Source organism: Phasianus colchicus, chromosome 5 (genome assembly GCF_987193195.1).
Source record: "Phasianus colchicus chromosome 5, bPhaCol1.hap1.1, whole genome shotgun sequence".
Taxonomy (NCBI): domain Eukaryota; kingdom Metazoa; phylum Chordata; class Aves; order Galliformes; family Phasianidae; genus Phasianus; species Phasianus colchicus.
Window position 1 is genome coordinate 17,379,414 of NC_143440.1, and position 21,242 is coordinate 17,400,655.

Consider the following 21,242-nt stretch of genomic DNA (forward strand, 5'->3'; position numbering starts at 1 on the left):
AATGCTGTAAGGAAAAAAAAAAAAAAAAAAGGCATTCTCATTGAAACATTTGTGTTAACAATTGTCCGTTCTTTGCTATCCAAGACCCTCACCAAAACCAGCAGCTGATTTAAATTTTCCTTATTACTTTCATCAGTATAGACTTCCTCCAAAACAGAAAAATAAAGCCACCTCTTTCCTGGCTTGGGGGAGAAAAAAGGCCATGCAGAACATTAATAAAAGGCTGAGCTTTTTATGCATGTTTTTAATTTCATCTGATGTTGAGTTGCAGGTTCTAACTGAGGCCCTTGGCCTGCACATAAATACATGAACTGCTGTCACGGATGTGCTTCACTCAGGCCTGTGCAGTGGCATGTATTCTCCAGTGCACATGGAACCAGAGTTTATGGGAAAAACAACTGTGGTGATGGGCTGCCTGCATCACAGAGGCTCAGAGCTTGTGTGAAGTGCCTTCTTTTTAAAGGATGGGAGGAACTAAATCTGGAAGACAGTATCAAGAGCTAATCTTCATCTACTAGATACAGTCATGTGAATTTGAAACCAGAGGTATTTATACCCCAGGCTTGAAGCCACAGAAGATGAAATAATGTGTCTGCCATTGCTGCTCTGTATGTTGAGTGGCAAGCTTATGCATCTCTGCTGGATGTACATTGGAAGCAGAAGCATTGATTAAAATCATGACACGTGAATCAAGAGTAAGCAGTCAGCTGATGGAGATCTCCAGCCACTGCTGTTTGATGTAGAAGAATTGGGGTGGGGTGGGGAAGGGTACTGGGGTTCAGGGTGAAAAAACAACAAGGGCAAATAGATATTTCATGGCATACAATCCCTACCAGGCTTCAGCCATCTGCAGAGAGGCTGAGGGAGCTCCATTCCTTCCAGCAGCTAGTGGCTTTTTCTGAATACTGGTGTTCTCCTAAACAGCTGCTGGTGTATGCAGCTGTGGCTGGCACAATGACATAATTACTGCTGTCTCTGCAGCCGTACCTGAAGATGAACATTTTTCTAGTTTACTGCTGGCCAAAGAAGTAAGACTGTATTTTTAGGGAAGAGATGAAGCCGTTTACTTGGCTCTTGGTCAGCGACAGGCCTGTTTAATGTCCTCTTCTGAAAGAAGCAGTGGGATTGAATCATGCCCTTGCCAAAATCTATCCCTTACCTCACTCCCCATCTGTAGTGGGTCTTCTGAAAGACCCACTTTTGTTCTCTCTTTCCTAGAGTTTTGTAATACTATGCGGGGTGGGAGGAGCTTGGTAGGCATTTGGTACAAGCATTTCAGTTTGTGGTACCTACTGCTGCTAGCTTCCAGCCTGCTACTAAAAAGGTGTCAGGACTTGTCTTCTGTGTGTCTTTCCAACTTTGTGAGAAGCTTTAAACCATGCAGAATTTGTTCTAAACCTGGGTTGTGAATTATCTGAAAGAATCCATGCCATGTGATTTGGGCACTCACAGTTTAATTGAGGACTGTGTGTACAGCAGCGAAGAGTTTTGTTTTTGTTTTTCTGTATAGACAAGATGTCAACATTAACACTTGGAAATACCTTGCCTGTGTTGGTCTCTACTTACTTAAATGCTCGACTCACCTGCTAATATGTAAGAATGAGTTCTAAATTAGTCTGTCCTGAACTGTCAAAGGGCCTCTGTCTGAAGGCCCTGTTGTGGGTAAGAAATTGGGTCTGCTCATCCGTGTCTTCTACTCCTTTTTCTGATGAATAGAGGCAATAGGCTCTGGGTGTTGTGCATTTTTCTCTTCCTTGCTGCTTCACAGAATCACAGAATCACAGAATTGCCAGGGTTGGAAGGGACCTCAAGGATCATGAATCTCCAACCCCCCTGCCACATGCAGGGCCACCACCATTCCACCTAATGCTAGACCAGACTGCCCAGGGCCCCATCCAATCTGGCTTTGAACACCTCCAGGGACAGGGCATCCACAACCTCCCTGGGCAGCCTGTTCCAGTACCTCACCACTCTCTCCGTAAAGAATTTCCCCCTGACATCCAACCTATATCTCCCTTCCCTCAGCTTAAAACCATTTCCCCTTGTCCTGCTTCTGTAGTGCCTGCCCTGCTGATGTATTTATACTGAGCACTCTAATGTCTGTAGATGCCAATAATACTGATATGTTTTTGTTTTTTCTTCTGTAGCGTCTCCCTTCCTGCTTTTTGCCAACCGTCGGGATGTTCGACTCGTGGATGCTGGAGGCACAAAGTTGGAGTCCACTGTGGTGGTCAGTGGTTTAGAGGATGCTGCTGCGGTTGACTTCCAGTATTCGCAAGGCATCGTTTTCTGGACAGATGTGAGCGAAGAAGCCATCAAGCAAACTTACATTAACCAAACTGGGAATGTGGTGCAGAATGTCATCATTTCTGGTCTGGTTTCCCCGGATGGCCTGGCATGTGATTGGATTGGGAAAAAACTTTATTGGACAGATTCAGAAACCAATAGGATAGAAGTCGCTAATCTCAATGGAACATCTAGAAAAGTCCTCTTCTGGCAAGACCTTGATCAGCCCAGGGCAATAGCTTTGGATCCAGCTCATGGGTAAATATTAATTTGACTTAAATGCTTAAATGGATACGATGGTGATTTATGTTGGTTTTTTAGTTCTGGGAAAGGAACACGGTCTTTTGTTTTAGTTTACATTTTCCCAAGGTATTTTTCTCAAGATCTATAACTGAACATATGTTTAAACTTAAATATTTTGTGGCAAGAAACGACAGCCCAGAGCCAAAAAGAAAAATACAGCTGCTCTTAGGTGCCAAGTCAAATACTCATTTGGTATGATTTCCTAGCGTATTCATTGCACTTCTGAAAAGCAATTAATTTTTCAAGCCTTTTTTATTGTTATTCTCTCGGTTGTCTTGTCTGGTAAGTTAATTTTCATTTGATATGCGATGTCTAATGCGTCTAGTCAGCAAGGTGTGTCTATCTGTATGAGTCAAAATAGAAATTCTCTCTTGCTATGCTCTGGTGAATGAAACCAGGATATTTTTAAGTGGTGATTTTGAAGAATTATGTTTGCTCTGGCAAGTGAAAGAACCCAGGTAAAGTCAGGGGCTTCTTATGCTCCAAGTCGACCAGGTTGGGATGTAACAAGAGAACAGGCTGGGTGTGTCACTGTGGCTGACCAGGTGCTCGTAGCGCTCTTGAAAATACTGGTGTTTCTTTATAGCTTTGCTCTCTTCACTACTCCCATCTCTGCACATGTGCTGTTTGCTACCGTATGCACGAACAGGGCTTAGGATAAACCACAGATATAGAGTGATATTATTGTATATTGGCAAAATGGAAATCACTGCCTTGGGAGATGGGCATTTTCTGGAGGAACCACCTTCTTCAGGTGTGTGAGAATTGAAAACTGGAACTAAGTAATGTGATCATTGTATTAGCAACTGCTGTACAGCAGACTGGAGCTCTGAAGGTTTATTTTTGCAGTGATCCCTGCATAATGCTTTCCAGATGCATGGAAGGAGTTATGGGTACATTTATGATTAATATATGAAAGATACACAGGTACTAAGTGAAACTATGTGTACCCAGAGAAATAAAATCCTTAGTGCTGTTGACAAGCCAAGAGCTGGAACTGCCTGTATTTCCCAGATAACTGGTGGAAAGAGAAGTTATAATTAGTAAGAGGAAAAGTGGAGTGACTGTGTTGAATCACAGGACTTTCAAGGGGGATTTTATCCTCTTAAATCCTCACTTCGCTTCTGCTACTCTTCCCTTCGGGTGAAAGGAGAAAAGGGGAGAATTGACCTACAAGGGTCAACAAATTCAATGTAAACCCATTGTTTGAGTTTAGGCCACCCAGTAAGGACAGTGATGTTGATGAATTATTCTCTAAAGAATTCAGAGACACCTCTAGATCAACTGCCCTTCTCCTCATGGGTGACTTCAACTTGTCAGCCATTAACTGGGAGTACCACACAGGTGATAGAAACCCTGAACTTGCGTGGGACTTGCTGCTCCAGCTGGATGCATATAAGTCTATGGAGCTCGATGGGATTCGTGCCAGGGTACTGAAAGAGTTGGCTGATGTCATTGTGAGATGTCTCTCGATTGTTTTTCAACAGTCTTTGGAATCTGGAGAGGTCTCAGTAGACTGGAAACTGTCAAATGTTGTCCTAGTTTTCGAGATGGGCAAAAAAGAAGACTTTGGTAATAATAGTCCTGTCATTGTCACTTTGGTGCCTGACAAAATTAGGGAAAAGGTTGTTCTGGGGCTTACTGAAAAACATCTGAAAGACAGTGCAGTCATTGATCAGTGCTGTCATTGATCACAGCCTGTCCAGGTTCATGAGGGGGAAGCCCTATTTAACAAACTTAATCTCCTTTTATGACAAGGTTACCCATTAAGTTGACTAAGGGAAGCCAGTTGATACAATCTTTTCAGATTTTTAGCAAAGCTTACTATAGTTTATTGTTTCTCACAATTTCTTCTGAACAAAACATCCAACACGCAGTTAGACAAAAGCAGAATGCAGTGTGTTAACAATTGGCCGATGGTTTGGGCACAAATGGCTGTTGTAAATGTTGTGTATGCACAAGGCTAGCAGCCAGGCACTGGTGGGGTTCCTCAGGGCTCCATTTTAGGGACTGTTCTTTTCGGTGTTTTCATCAATGACTTTGATAATGTACTTGAAGGTATATAAAGTAAGTTTGTAAATGATACTAAACTAGGAGGGATTGTTGACTCCCTTGAGGGTAGAGGGGCCTTGCAGAGTGATCTTGACAAATTGGAGGGCTGGGCAATTGCCATCATGTGATGCTTAACAAGAGCAAATGCTGGATTCTGCCCTTGGGATAGGGCAGCCTTGGCTGTAGATACAAACTAGGGGACATGAAGCTGGAGAGGAGCCCCACAGAAAAGGATGTGGTGTTCTGCTTGACGGCAAGTTTTATGTGAATCAGCAGTGTGCCTTGGCAGCCAGAAGGGTCATCTGTACTCTTGATTCTTCACCAGAGGGCAGTGGGCATGGAACAGTTGTAAAGTAACTTCCCAGGGCTGTGGTCGTGGCCCCAAGCTGCCAGAGTTCAAGGAGCATTTGAACAACGCATTCAAACATAGAGTTTGACTTTTGGGTGGTCCTTTGTGGGGCCTGGGGTTGAACTCAGTGATACTTCCAACTCAGGATATTGTATGATTCTGTAACGTCAGGTTGACATTTTGTAAGTGGATCCAGTTCTTTACCTTTTGATTGTTTTCTTTAAGGTAGCTTATATATTAGTCACAGTAATGCATTTCATGCCTTATTAGGTGATCTTTGACTGCTTTGAAAAACTGATGGGATTAATTGGGGATTTCTGGTAACATATTACTCCTAAACTAGGTTAAATACAAAAGTACTGTTCTTAGTAAAAACTGGATTAAAGCAATGGTGAAGGTGTGTCTGGTACAGTGTAATGAAGAGCCTTTATAAAAGTCATCGGTGCTGTTGGTGAAAATTTACTTCTGTAAATCTAATCTTTGTGCTTGGAAAGAGGGGGAGAGAGGGGGTACAGGCGTGGTTAATTTTACATGACTTTGAAGGGCAATACTCTGCACGGAACAGATGTGCAGCATTTCTTCAACATACACAAAGTCCAGTGTGTGTAACAATAGAAGGCGTTGTTTCAGGCTTGCTTCCCATTGCCCTGGAGTTGTACTGCATTCAGCTCACTGTTCAATATTTGGTTTCAGGAACCACATTGAAAGATTAAGTATCCAATGTCAGCACATGAAGTTACCTCACATTAGCTGCTTGGTCTGTGCTAGGCATCATCATACCTTGGTTTTACCCTTCCATGGGTCCTGCAAAAACCTCTTTTTACCCTGGAGGACTTGTCTGTTTCTAATTATCTTGAATTTCATCCTCCAGGGAAAGTGTGCAAGTGTGAACGATTGCTGTGGAATGGAGGAATACATCAGGAACAAAACTGATTTGCCAGAACAGTAGATGTGTGCAGGTGAGATGGTCACCTTGCAGCGTTCTGGTTTTGATCATAATTACTTCAGATGAGGAGAGAACGACAGTTCTGATTTTTGCACAGATAAATTTCTTGACTTGCTGGTGCTGCTTTCCTGAGCAGTTAATTCAGTCTGCAAGGATTTTTTTTTTTTTCCCACTGGGAGCAGCAGCTTGGTATGGAACAATTTCATTGGCTTTAACTTGTGGCAGACATTTTTAATGTTTATCCTGTTTGATTTATGTATCAATCCAATGCTTCAAAGCAATGTAAGCCTTAAATAGCCTGTGAAAATGAAGATACATGTATCCTTTGTAATTAACCAATTTTTCTCTGTTATGGTCTATTAAAATCAGCCTCCATAGAGCTGTTGTTCTGGTTAAAACGACAAATTCCAGAATTGCTTAATTTAATGAGGGTCATATTAAATTAAGGGCAGGTTTACCCAAATAACTGTGCCCATTAGATTAATACAGTAAACTTAAAGTAACTAGTCATGCATGACATATATTTGAAGAATAACAAATTTAAATTTAAATTGATTTTACAACTAATTCCATGTTGTAGTTCTGAAGTATTTTATAAGTGCATCCCTGAAGTAGTGGTCATGACGTTTGATTTAGGCACAGCAGGCTCTGAGTTTGAACTCTCCTAGAAACAATTGTTCCTTATTTACAGGTATTTTCTAGGGTAGGAAAGTGGGTGACAGAAGGAAAGAGAACTGTTACTACATTCTCATTTGTCATTTTGTTAATAGGTTTCTGTAATCAGATAGCTAATGCAGTTATTGCAACTGACAGAAGAGTGAGAATTAGGGCTAAATCAGAAGACAGCAAATTGGAGCACTTGAGTAAGCTTGTCTTTTTTTCCAAATCATGAAATCTAATGAAAGTTAAACTAGGATTCTTAAACTGATTGATGCAGTCTTAAAGTTGCTAGATATTTGCTTGCAGTCTGGAGGAATTTCCATAGGTGTGATTTTGGCCATTAGCATTTTCTTCTGGAGAACTGGGGGGAAGCTTAGTAGATGAGAAGAAAATATAATGCAGCATTGGCTCTGTTAAAGCTCTGGTTACTTGGAATAGGTGATATTACACAAAAAGAATTTCAAATGAGGCAGCAGTACTAATTAAAGTGTAATTCAAAATGGAGGTGCCCTTCATCCAGCACCTACCTCCAAACAATCATTGAGAGCATTCTTAGAACTTCTTTCTTTTAGGACAAGCATTGAGGCTATTTTACACCATCTTTGGATCTCTAGTTTTCACAGTGCTGGTGAAAATTTAATGTTAAAGTCCTGTGGAAAATCCCTTAAACATGTTTCAGTATCTCACCCATAGATGCATTGCTTAGTGGCAAAGAAGGAAGGAAGTAGTGTGCTTAGTTTGCAGTCTAGAAAGTCCTGTGGAAAATCTCCGGAACGGTTTCAGTGTCTCAACTGCTGGTGTGTTGCTTAATGATGAAGAAGGAACATAATTTGTGTGTGCAGTTTGCAGCTGGAATTAGGGAACCAAAAAGTGCTTGCCAAAGCGGGTGCAAAATGTATCAGAGGATGAACAGCTTTACTTCCTGTTGCAAGAGATGCCTGTATGACCAGCGTGATAAGGGGCTCTCCAACTCATAGCCCCTTAGAAAAAGGGTCTGTGCTACCGTTCCCCCTTCCATGCATGCACAAATGCAGAATCCCACCTACTGCCACCCTGTGTGCAGGCTACAGATAACACTGGTTATGAGTTGTATCCAGTCTCTTGGTGTGGCTGCATTTTCTGGAAGCTGGAAAGCTGTTCGTATGTTATGTGCACCAAATATCTGCAGTTAGTCTCATGCATGAGAAATTTGAGGTTCTTAGGAGAATTGTTAATTCACTCTAATTTTCAGATGGATGTCCTGGATAGTGACAGCCTTTCCAGTCATTTTCTTTTGTTTATGTTTCCCTTTTTCTGCTCATAGTTATGACTGAAGGATGTAAATGGTTCAAAGACCATTTGCATTATTTGTGCAACAGAACAGAGCTGCCTGGCAGAATAAAATACTTTTTTTCCTCCTTTACAGCTGAGACTCTGTGGGGAAGAGTGGAAATGTGTAGACTTTCTTAACAAGCACATTGATCTCTCTCCCCAGTTAGCACTCATCATTACAAGTTCTGTGATTCTTCACATCCTGAAAAAAAGAGCTGAGTCCTGGCAACTGAGATTTCTTTGTCTTGGATGCTTTTAGCCTTCTTAAGTAGTTTGGAAATAATGGTATTCTTACCTTTTTAACTTCTACACCGTTTGTTAAGGGAACTGAAGGATGATGATAGCATGCAGCAGGAGGCTGGCTTTGGTTGTCTCCATGCCAGTATATGTTGGTGTGTGTTTGAGGTGATTGGGAATGTAGCCTTTGCTTTGGCTCTGTGGCTGAAGAGATGGGAGAAGCTGAAGTTTGATCAGAAGTCTCGATGGAAGCAGTTTTTAAATTCACAGGGAATCATGGAGTATGTTGAACGTGAACTTAAACAGGGTTACTTGTGTTTCATTGTGTTTGAAATTGCAAGTGTGCAGCTGAACAAATCATTGGCTGTCATTTGAGTTTTCCCAAATTTTGAGTCGAGGCATCAATCAATATACTGAAATAAACAAAATATGTGAGTTTGAGTCAAGCATATAAGGGTACTTAGGTACAACGTCTGTGGGTAGGAGAGCAACCAACATTTTCTTTGTGCAGTTGGGTTACTTATGTTCAGTCCATCTGTTCGACCTCTGCCCTCCATGAAGTCAGTACATATAATATGTCTTCATCTCTTCTCAGAAATGTTTGGGAAGAAAACGTTGTATTACATTGTTCCTTGTACCTTCCTTGTGTTATCTGCTGGCCATGAGTAGTTATGAGGAGTAGGGCTTGTTTTGGCTAATAGTAGTTTTACTATTTTCTGTAGAATTTTGACATATGAATATATGCCTTTCATAGGGGAAAAGGGCTTTACCTCAATTTCCCTTCCGTCTCTCTTTTTCTTAGGAAACTTTGCAAGTGCAGTTTCTTTCTCCCATAAATATCAAAGTGACTTGCAGTAATACTGCATTCTAAGTTACAAATTCTCTTCCTTAAACCCCTGAGCAGTGCTGTATGTATGTCTCTACTGTTGCCTTCCTCCAGCACAGCGTACTTGGAAGTCTTCTCGAGGGTTCTGAATTACTTGCACCATCTCCCCAAGGATTCCTTGACTTCATAGTGTCATGTAACCTGACTTCTTAACAGGCTGTTGAAGCTACATTGAATAAATGCTTCTTACATTTGAGAAGCAACTATGATGCCTTACTCCTTTCTGTGTAGGAAAGTGTATGGAATGATGTGCTCTTTCCTTGCAAGCAGTTCATTGCGGTAATATTTGAGTACCGATCAACTGAAAGGCTGCTATGTTTTGTCTTCATTCTAAGCTAGGTAGAATGTATATATTTGTGTTTGTTTATATGTGGTGTGATTAGTTGTGATTGTTGCCTGCATATTCATGGGCTGGAGTAGGAAAATCTTTTAATAGAATGCTTTTTCTTGTGAAGATCATCTAGATGGCAAAGCATGTTGCTTGGGGAGAAAAAAAGAGGCAACTTGAGTAAGTAGCTTGCAACTTATTACTATGCAAGGCAGCTCTTCTTTTTCCTTCTGTAAATGATTGGCACTATTTCATTTAGCTGTAGAGTTTTTGTAGCTTAAGCAGTGGAGTGGGGGAAGTAAGTATGAAATGTGCCGGATTCTAAACTTCATAGCAATTTCCTGTGAACTCCTGTTTTTTGCCCTGGGCTTGTGTAAGTTTGGGAACTTTGAAATTGGAGAAGTCTGTACTGATTTACATCATCTGTACCACTGGCCCCTTTTGTGTAAGCAGGTTATATAAGATTTGGCAACCATACTGCCTTTGGGAAGGTGGAAAAAATGTTCAGCCTGTGTGACTTCTTTTTATTATGGCCATGATACCTTCCAGCTCAGATAGCTGATTGGCTGCTTGTTGAGGGCATGGCCGTGATTTCTAATCTTTTCCAAAATGATGACCAAGGGGATGAAGTACCAGGAAATAAAAAATGACCTGCGGCTTTCAAGCTGAAGGGAAATATGGTCTTCATCCTGTTTTTGCTCCTGCACCTGGAATTTTAAAATTAAGGCCACTGGGGTGCAGTTCACCATAATCTGTTTATTTTGCAAGGTGGCTTTCAGTCCCATTCTTCTGTTGCTACTGAAACACCATGTAAGCCCCAATTCATTGTGGTAATTAAGTATGTGCCAAAATCCAGTGACTTGCTGACTGCAGTTAAAGTGCATTTGTTTAATTGTCTTCTTACTAGAAAGCTCCATAGTGAAGCTTGCAGCTAATGTGCTTTTACTAATAAGAGAAGTAATTGGATTTTATGGCTCTATTTATTCAAGAACTTTTGGCTACTGAATTATGGATTTGATAGTCTGTTAGTGATTGCGTGTACAGAAGGATGTATTTGTCTTCTCACTGATGATGCTTTGGCTTTTGCTTTGCTTGGTTCCTGTTAGTTTCTTTGGTGTTCAGCTTAGGGGCAGAATTGGCAGAACTACTGTGAAGTTATTGTTAGATACTGATTTCTTCTCTGACAACCCTGCACTTTTTGGTTTGAAAATGTGGTGTCAAAGGATAAAACCTAGTAAGGGTTAAGAAATAAATGACACGTAAGCTTACCTCAGTAAGTGAATAAAGAAACCAGGGAATTTGTCCCAGGGTTGCTTTTTGTTCTGTGCTTCTCAAGTACATTTTGTTTCTTATTTTTAGGAATTTTGAATTGTTTGCTGCTTAGCAGTGATTTTTGCTCACCGTGGCATTTTTTATTAGCTCTTTAGGAATTGATGTTTTCATTTGCCTTTATAGCCTCAGTGTTGTTATGCTTGTATTGACCTGTTGCAACCCAGGTGGGATATTGAACTCCTGGGATGCCAAATCGTAGCCCTGAAAGTACAGTCAATCTAATGTGTACAAGGATACAAGCTACTGGTTTCGGTTCATTTTGCTCCTTACAGTTGTTATGATGCACCCAAGCCCCAGGGGTATTTAAAACTGTGTAACCTGCTCTTAACCAACCTCCCTTCGCTGTCCAGCCCTCAAACAGCCCAAGTGAAAAAAACCCAGACCTACCCAAATGCATGTGTATGGCTCTCCAGTGTTACTCTGCATGTCTATTTTCAACAGGCTTTCAGAACAGAGAGCTTTTTAATAGCACGGACAGTGCCAGACTGACATCTTCTAAGTAGCCTAATGAATGTTTCTGAAACCTTTTCTGGGCTAATTTTTTTTTTCTGTTTTTACAGAGAAATGAAAACAGTGAAGTTTGTTAATGTGATGCCAGCCAAAAAAAGAAAGTATATATATTTGAAAAACAGGAAAATTGTCCAAATACCATCAGCTGTCCATGAAACAGTGGTGTCTAGACTTCTTTGAAGGGCTTGGTTTCTGCTAAGGTCCAGAAGAAATATAGACTATTGAATGCATTTTTAAAGCAGAAATAATGCAGATGGTTTTAAGTTGAGGGAGGGAAGATTTAGGTTGGATGTCAGGGGGAAGCTCTTTACAGAGAGAGTGGTGAGGTGCTGGAACAGGCTGCCCAGAGAGGTTGTGGATGCCCCGTCCCTGGAGGTGTTCAAGGCCAGACTGGATGGGGCCCTGGGCAGCCTGGTCTAGTATTAATGGGGAGGTTGGTGGCCCTGCATGTGTTGGTGGCTCCCCCCCGGCAGGGGGGTTGGAGATTCCTGATCCTTGAGGTCCCTTCCAACCGTGGCCGTTCTGTGATTCTAACATATCCAGTGAGCAACTGCAGTAGTGCATGGTCTGTGACAGTGAAGCCTGACTGTCCTTTGAGAAGCCACACTGAGTCTCTTGTCTCGTTCTTTTGTACATGCTGCGCCCTGTCCCCTCCCAGGGCTGTCAGAACTATCTGATGTTTGCTTGATTTTGTCCTGTCCTAATGGCGTTTTGAAGACGCGAAGTGCGAGATGTAACTGTTGCTAATGGGCACTCTAAAATACTTAATTTCTCTACTGTCTTTCCCACACGGATCGTGCTCCAATTGACCCAACTGGAACAAGCAGATTTCAGTAGTTTGTGTAGGCTCTGGTGTTATTGATCCCTGAGCTATTTCAAAGATAGGTTTGAAGCCAGGTTCTCTCCTGATCGCATCAAGAAAGTGGATGTGTTGATTTGTTTTCTTTTCCTTACCCCGAAATTTGTATCCTGTGATGTTTGAACTATGAATGAGCATATATATATATATGTACGTTTATACTAAAACCAGATCCTGATTATTAATTTTCTAATATAAAACTGTTTCCTATTGAATTGTTATGTACTTTTAGCTGCTTCTGGTGTGAAATTCATGCTACTCTTGCTGTCTCATCTTCCTCCTACCTCTTTCCCTCGGCACTGTTGTTCACATGACTGCATGTGAACATGTGAACTACATGACTAGTAGTGGTAGTATTAAGCCTCTCTGCGTTGGCTGTTTTTCCACACTGCCTGACTACATTTTTGAGCAAGTTGTTTCCTTATGATGCCTGAAGACTGAGGAACTTGTTTCCCAGGCCTTTGCTGACATGTCTTAATGTTCTGACTCTGGCAAACTGGCTTTTTTCTTACTCTTCCAGTTGAATTTGTGATGCTCTCTAGCTTAACTCATGTCATTCTTTCCATAATAACTGGGCTTCTTCCCAGGATTTATAAGTTGTCCAGAAAGTACCTCTCTTCAGCCGACTCTCAATGTAGCATGTCTCATCCAGAGACTGCAAGTACTTAATTTGGACTGAATTGCCTTTGTCATTGTTGCAAAACAGAGGAGGATAAAAAAGGCAGTTTGACACTGTACGTTCTTGAAAATCCTACACAGCATTCATTCAAAACATGTCATTTTATGGCCTTATTAATGCTTCATGCCAAATGCTGTGTTGTGCTTTGCAATGACCAAACAAAGTCAAAACAAGCTTAGATGGAGCTATGGTGGGAGAGGAGGGCTGAAGAGGACTGTGCTAGCTAGTTGTAGGGTCCAAGGCATGTCTTGGCTGGTGGAAAGTAATGGTGCTCTCTCTGGGGAAGTTTCATAATGAGCTTCGAAAGTTAGTCATTCCTTCTTATAGGGTGCCAACGTCAGAAGAAAGGATAGGAACCAGGGAAGGAACTGCTTGATTTGGCGGCAGTGAGATTTTAAGTAGACCTGCATAGACCAGAGATTCCCGTCCCTTTCTGCAGGAACAGCTCATCTCTTCTTATGATGATGTCGTAACTCCTAGTTTAGTCCTGATGTGTTAAGTGATCCCCAGAATGGTGTTGACTTGCTGAAATTCCTGGCAGTTCAGCAACTGCTGCTTGCCAAAAGAGTGGGAACCTATTGGAAAAGGGCAGGAAGCTATAGCTGAAGTCAAGAGTTGCTTTTTGCTATTCTACTCTTGGCATGCCTTCTCGTGAGATGAACCAAGGGGCACTTGAGAACATGTGAGGTGCATGAAACCATCGATCAGTAAGTGCTTGATGACCATGGAGACTCAGTATACTATCTTGAAAAGTTCTCTGGGAAGATCAGCTTTATAGTACATATGAGATTGCAAGGACACCCTACAATCAGGATGAGGTGATGACAGGGCAATAATGACCTCTTCTGTGTTGAAGTCAAGATGGGAGGGGAGTGCTTTGAGAGTGTGTTGCTTGTGTACAGACGGTTCTTTATCTTGTCCAAATGTATCTTCATGTTGCTAGCCTTTTTTAGAACTTCTGCTACATTGATTACTTTGTCTTGTTTTAGAACTTTCAATGATTGTGCTCATTACCTGTTAATTAGCTAAAAAGTAGGGATATATCTGTTCTGTGGCAAATTATGTGTGAAGGCAAGTGTGTCGATATTATCCAGCAGCCTGTGTAGCCAAGGATGTGCCCCATGAGAAGGCATTGTCTGTGAAATAGGGCAGTAGGTTTGAAGGGCAGAGGGGAGACAGTTTGGAACTGGAACTCTTTTTGTACATTAGAAAAGCCATGAGGGCCCTTTGGCTTACAGACTTTTTTATTATTTCTCATCATCTGATCGCATTACACTTCAAGGCAAGCTGCAAACGTTTTTTCTTTTTTGATAAGAGAATTGAGGATAAGTATTTTGCTCGAGGGTAATTTAGGTGTTTTTTCATCCTTGTTATTTAATGGGACTTAGCTAGTTTTGTCTGTTTCATTTTGCTTTTAAATAATTATCATGGGATTTCTAGTTTTCTTATAAGGTCCTGTTTGTTCTGCATTTGCATATTAAAGTATTTGAATAAATGTGATATTGTCATAACCAAATTATGAGGACTGCTTCAAAAGTAATGCCTCTTATTTTATGATGTTGACTCATGACATCAGAGGTGGATGTTGGTGGTGTGGCAGTAGAAGTTGAACCTTTCTGCCAATATTCCATTACATTTTGTTGCTGTGTGACAGATAGCAGCGGAGGGGCAGTCTGACAAAATGATGTTGGACATGAGGGTGTGAATGAAGCAAAGATATGGCGTTGAATTCATCCGTGTGAGAAAAAATGGAACCATTAACGTTCATTAGTGCTTGCTGAACATTTATTTAGACCAAACAGTGGAGTTGAGCGAAGTGTTGAGTGGTGCATTTCAGCAGTGGCAACGCTGACATGAAAGACAAGCTGCATTCTGGATGGCCATGCACAGCTGTCACACCATAAAATGGAGAGTGTCTCAATCAGCTCGTCCATGTGAATCATCAGATAGCAACCAGGGAGCTGTTTATGGAGCTGAATACCAGCTGCAATGTTGGAAACCATGGGTGGCAACATTGGAACAGAAAAAACACCATATGCAAGTTTGTCAGGACCTGTTGAACCAATGCAAGGCCAAAGATATTTTCCTGGATTGCATCATTATTCACTGTAATGATTATTCAGAAAATGTGATTTCACCACTATGAGACAAAACAGAGGTCCATGGAGTGCCAACGTGTGCAATCTTGACTGAAGAAAAAGTTCAAGACGCAGCCCTCAGCAGTAGAGTAATGTGCTCTGTCACTGGGGTTGCAAAAGGCGGATCCTTCTGGATTTCCTGGAACCTGAACAAACCAGCAACTCTGACCACTACATCGTGACGCTAACAAAGCTGAAGGCTCGAGTCAGGCCAGAGCAGGAGATGTTTCTCTTGCAACATGAAAATACCAGGCCCCATGACAGTTTGAAGACCATTGAACATGTTACCTGTCTTGGCTGGACTGTCCTACCACACCCAATGTATATTTTGGAAAACCTGGTGTTTTGTACCAGAGAATTTTCTTGTCAAATAGTGTTATTGTGCTCTTAATGTCTGTTACAGTTTTCATGAAAATTAACAGAAGGCATTACTTTCAGAGCAACCTACATGTATAGCCCAGAATCACCTTTGGACGACTGGGATTTTCCTCACTCAGCAGTCAGATTTTGGACTGCCCTGAACAGATCCTTCATTTTGTAAGGAAGAACTGTATACTGATAAGCAACCTGAGCAAGGAATGTAACAGAATTTCACTGAACAACTTGTTAGTTGTTTTGAGTGGATCTGGAAGATAACACTGGAGTAAGATGGTTTCTGTACTGAGCTTGCATTTGTTTGTTTTAATAATTTATGTCCTGTCTAGAATCTACTGAAGACATTCCAGTGAACTCAATGGTGATACAAGGCCATTGTGGAGGAGAAAGTAAATTCTACTTTATGGTTTGAAAATTTTAAGAGAAAATTTCAGTTTAGGAATTGTGGATTTTTTTTTCCCAGGAGGAGGAACTGTTGATGCTAAGACAGCTGTACTGGGCCCCATTTCTGTCTATCCCTTTTTGTTCATTTCCATTATTCTGGAGATGTCTCAAGATGTCCTTTGCATACTTGAAGCTAGTGTAGCTTTGCCAAATCTGAGAACTGATTTCACTGAAAAATTACCTGATCTACAATGACTATTTGGCTGGATGAGTTTCTCAGTCTCATTCTCCAGCTGGCTGTATAGATGGCTGCTTTGGTATCTGCCCTTCTCTAATTGTTTGTCAATAGCTGCCTCACCACACAGTTTGAACTGCCACAAATTACAGCCTGACCTGTTAAGGAAAACCAAAATGAGTGGCAATTTACATTCATACGTCGGCCTGTGCTCTGTGGCAGCTCAGCTCCTGCTTCTGCTTCTTCATGAGCAGTTGGCCTGTCCTGACTGCTGGAAGAGAGATGTTTTGAGGAAGGCATTTGGGGACGGAAACATCCTGCAGCCATCCTCAGGTGAGCTGTCTCAGTTCATCAATCAGAAGCCTGAGGCCTTGTGTGTATGGAAGTTTTATCTGGCAAATTCCTTGTTTTACCCTCCCACACCCAAGTGTATGTGTATTGTGATACAAGTGAGCCCTTTCTGTCTGTATTCCGCTCTCCAGTGGGATAAACAGGCCAACAGTGATTTATATGCTACTGGGATCAGAATGGTGTAAATTAATGTGGCATAGGACAGAAGAATCTTGTGTGGTACGACTGTGCTAAAACTGGAGTTGTGGCTGGAGCAGGGTGCAGCACCTACACTGAGATCAGAGCGTTTTAAGCTTGAGTTCTGGGGGATGTGCCCTGAGAATAGCTGTTGTGACTGCTGTTGCTTTGCTGAGAGGATGGCCCCAGCTGCCTGTGGAGGGGCTACAGAGCTGCAACAGTTCCCATGGCTGTCTTGTTTTGTAGGGGAGAACATCCTGTAGATGCTAAGAAACATGATAGCAATTAGAAATGTTGTCCCTGCTTCTTTCTTCCAAGTAGGCAGTGTTCTTTCATAAAAGAAACCATGAGACCTTTCCAGCCTGTGTGTGTGCTCAGAAAGCATGTTTGTTGACCTTTGTGGTTCCTAGCATGGTTGTATAGCCCTTGCTGTCTTCTTCAAGGGATTTGAGACAAACCAGATTACAAAAACTGTAAGCACGGGCTCTGCAAGGCTGGAGAGGTACCACTTCACTGTAGTTTCTGGATTAGCTAAAATGTAGCTCAGTACAAATCCTGTGCTGGTGCCTGTCTGTCACTGCTGAAGAACCTGGAGCGCTGGTGAGTTCAGTGCATAGACATCTAACTGATTTTGTTTGAGAGCTCACTCAGGTCAGGGGCTTGCTGACATAGAATGTCTGAAATAGCTGCATTGGGAAAGTACCCAGACCTCGTAGAGCTCACCGTTTTTAATCTAGTCCTTTCTGGTTGATAAATGCTTTTAATGTCTCTATTCAGGCTACTTGAATTGCCTGTAAGTGAAGTGACAATAAAAGTGGGGGTGTTGATGGGAGAGGGAAAACATCTGCAGTCTTAATTTAATTCTAAATTTGCAAGGAGTTTATTGGTAAACAGAAATGAACTTTGGGGCTTTATTCTTTTTGTACACCAGCTTTCAAAAGGAGGTTTACCTATGGCAGTTTTGGAAATTGTTTGGGTAACTGTTGTTTCTGAATGGGATTGAGGATATTAACTTGCAATAACTGGGCAAGCAAGGACAGTGCTCTGTTGTAAATGCTTGTGACAAATGGGGGCTGCCCAGCATTGCTGGCTAAAGGTAATACATTATGCAGAAGCAATACTTCTGTGATGTGCTCTCTCCAAGGACTCTTTTTGCACCCTCTGGAATTGTCATTTGAATTGTTGTATGTTGATGTTCTTTGGGAAATATATATTTGTGCATTTTCACCACTGTATGATGGAACATGAATGAAACAAAATCAAAGATGCTTCAGAACATTACAAAGAGCTTCTATCTCTTTGAAGATAGAAGATAGACCAGTAATGAACTTACATGGTGATTTATTTTTGTGCATCTCTGCTTTCTTTTTTAGATACATGTATTGGACTGACTGGGGTGAAACACCCAGAATAGAACGGGCAGGAATGGACAGCAGCACACGGAAAATAATTGTTGATTCAGATATCTATTGGCCAAATGGACTCACAATAGATCTTGATGAGCAGAAACTTTACTGGGCTGATGCAAAATTGAGTTTTATTCATAGAGCAAATCTGGATGGCTCCTTTAGGTAAGTTTCCTTTAGTGAATAATATGGTGTGAATTATTTCTCACCCCCTGTATTTGTTCTAAACCAAGACTTTTTTCAGTTATCTAGAATAATGTTTAAACCTTGTTGTTCATTGGTATAGCAGAAATGCAAGTCAGGGCCTAAAGTAGTGATTGAGCACCTGGTGGGAAGGAAGGGCCAATTCAGGGGAGCTCAGGTGTGTACAGTGTACCTGAGTGACCGGAAGGGTGGAGCCAGGATCCACCCCTTCCCAGACTTCATTTAAGGGTTGGCAGTGGAGGCAGTGGGGTGTCTTGCTGAAGATCCCTGCTTACCCGAGGCCTTCTGAAGGTGAGCAGCTTTTTTCCTTTGTTTCTGCATCCACAGCTGTCGCACCTGGGCTTATCCTCACTTGCTACAGCCTGTGACTCTGCTACCTGCTGTCATTGCTGTGTTTTCCATCACATTATAGCATTACAAATGTAAACTCACTTGTTGGTAGCTCTGTAAAAACAGAATGCTCGCATACTATAAAACTGTCTTTAAGGATATTTGTATTGTTATTTTACTACAGATTGTTTATGACCCTCTTGCACAGCATTTTTTTTTAAGGCTCATGCTTATCTTCAGAGTAATAGGAGATGCTCATCCTTGGCCCCAGGCAATATAACATTCAACTAGTGCCATGGGAATTTTTTGGTGTTTTACTCTGCTTTTTTTTTCAACAGGAAATATATGTTGAGACACCTGTCCTTGGCCCTGTCCAAAGATGTACTTTGTGGCATGCCTACAAGTACCCAAATTCATCTTATTTCAGACTGTGAGTGAGCAAGATTTTTCTAAGGCTTGATAGAAAGCGCAGTATACAAATGTGCGGGCTGCTGTCCAGGTGTCCCTGTTGATTTTAACTGTTAAAGAATGACATAGATCACCCTACAGATAGGCCAGGCCTGGACGTTTAAGATTGTACGTTAAGCTATGCAGCATTCAGTGGACAGGTTGCATTGGTTCTGAAAGGCATTTGCCAGTGAAACCTCCCACTGAGGAGGCATGTCTCTGTGTTCTGATCCAGCTTTGGTCCTCACATAGCCTGTTGAATTGTCAGTGGTATACCAAACTGCAATTGATTCCTGTGTGATTAATAGAATTATGTTTGGTCTGGTCAGACAAAGCAACCAGAATGATTCTTTCTTAAATGCAGCCTACCCGACTGTTTGGATCCTAGACTTCTATGTTTAGGAGAGGCTCAAGTCTGCACTCAGGATACGTGGGTAGGAAACTCATAGTGCAGAAGTCCTGCTTGTATGGTTTGCTGCTTTTTAAAAGAATGCCACTATGTTTCTAGAGTGAAGTGATATTTAATTATGTAAACAATTGAATCTTATCTTGAAACACAACTTTGGGTACTGAGATTCTGTTATCCGTTCTAAAGAAGTCTACCTTGGGGAAAGAGAGGAACGTTGTTATCGTATGGTGCTGTGTTGACTTGTGACTTGTCAGAAGGTTGCTATCCCAGTGTGTCAACAGCACCCTGAGGCAAACTGGAGATAGCAGTGACCTTTGTGTAGCAAACATGAACACCATTTCAAAACATACAAAAATTTCTGTAATGCAGTCATTCAGTATCGATAGAAATTTGGGGTTTTTTAATACTTCTGTCTATATTGTATGCCTCTCCCCCAGCAGATAACACTGTATTTTCCATTGATATCTTTCACTTTTTTGCGGTTGCATTCCATGCTTGATTTTCACACTCATAAAAGAGGCATAACGATATTGACATCCTTTATAAAACACTCTTAAGTTCTATTGAGAGCACTCTGTAAAGCTAGATAATGGTGGCATTGTGGTGAGTGACAAGTACTAAGTGACTGTCAGAACCATAGACAAGGGAAGAGGCCTTTACAGAAGGGAGTGGGAGCTCAAAAGCTTTGTGCAGGTTCATAGAAAGTTGTCTCATAATTCTAAATCTAAGAGATTTTCATACAATACAATGTGAATATGTCCCTCTTGTTTAGGGATGGGTGACAGAGTGTAAGTTTTCCAGTCTGATTCCGCGGTTCTCATGCACATTAAAATGTAATAAACTTTACTTGCATATTTGTGTAGGAACTTGGAGTTGTGATGCATAAGTGAAATGTGTTTTGCTCATATTTAGGTAGCGGAAGACCACCTCAAAAAGAGTACGTTTATCCCAGCCATTGGCCTTTGTGACAGATTGGTGCACGTCCACCCCCCACGCAGTTCTGTATTTTGCTAGGAAGGAAATGGTACTTTAGGAAGAAAAGTAATGCATGCACTATTTTGCATTAGAAAAATTACCTCACTGTTGTACACTTCTTACATGTGTTACTGTCAGCTGCTGGAGAGCTGATGTCATGCTGGATGTCAGGATATTCCCGTGCAGGAAGTGTTCTGTGAAATTCCTTGTGTTTTTCTCACTGCATGTGGACTGCAGGCGTTGTTCAACCTGCTTTGTAGTGTAGCTATATGATAAAACTTCCTGAAAATATTATGCATGTGAATAAATCCAGTGAATATTGCTCCTAACTTTTTTTTTTGCTCTTTATTTCATTTATTTTGTACAACTTACTTTTCTCCCTTCCACCACTGAATATGGAAAAAGAAATGTATGAAGCTGGAACTCTTAGGTCCTGCTGGCAAAGTAGACTTCAATAATAATTCCAAGGTTATCATGAATTTTGAACCAGTCAAACAAAATTGACCTTCTTCATGTGCAAATGGATTTGTGAGAGGGAGGTTGCTTCTGTTTCTTAAGCACACAGCCAAATGAGTTTCAAACAGAGCTATCAACAAAAGTCTTAATGCAGTTTTAGTGCTTCAAAACTCAAATGAGAAGAAAATTTGCACGCTGCATGGTGAATTAATGTTACTGGAGCAATCTGCCTGTTATATTGGCAGGATTCAGTTTCCAAGCATGTCAGCTGGAATGTAAGTACATGCGAGAGGGAGACTTGATACCTAAGAATGATGGAAATAGGGACAATGTATGGTGGAAAACAGCTGCTACGATAGTAGAATACAAGAATACAAGTACAGCCACTGCTGTTACTGGTGTTTTTTTTTTTTTGTTTTGTTTTGTTTTTAAAGGCAGCAGAGTGTGGAGAGGAAAATCAGTAATTCTATTTGTTCTGTGGTACTTAATGGTGAAAGAAGTAGTGATAAGTTGAAGGACAGAAATTTCAGAGCAGTTCTAGTGTTCTGTCTGGAACAGAAAGAATAATAGTAACTTTCTTTTTCCTTATTGCATATGTGAAAATGCTCGCATGTGCC

General features: G+C 41.3%; 1 protein-coding gene across 3 annotated transcripts in view; it reads left to right on the plus strand.

Moving 5' to 3' along the window:
- The window catches only part of LRP5 (LDL receptor related protein 5), a 136,974-nt gene that overhangs the window by 30,072 nt on the left and 85,660 nt on the right, over positions 1-21,242 (plus strand). The window contains exons 2-3 of one of the 3 annotated variants that reach the window (XM_031608964.2): positions 2,148-2,544; positions 17,772-17,969. In XM_031608964.2, coding sequence (XP_031464824.2) covers positions 2,148-2,544; positions 17,772-17,969 — 595 coding nt within the window. Of the gene's footprint in view, positions 1-2,147; positions 2,545-17,771; positions 17,970-18,068; positions 18,300-18,574; positions 18,769-21,242 lie in introns of those variants that run through there. The other 2 variants (XM_090140681.1, XM_031608965.2) reach the window with 2 other exon arrangements.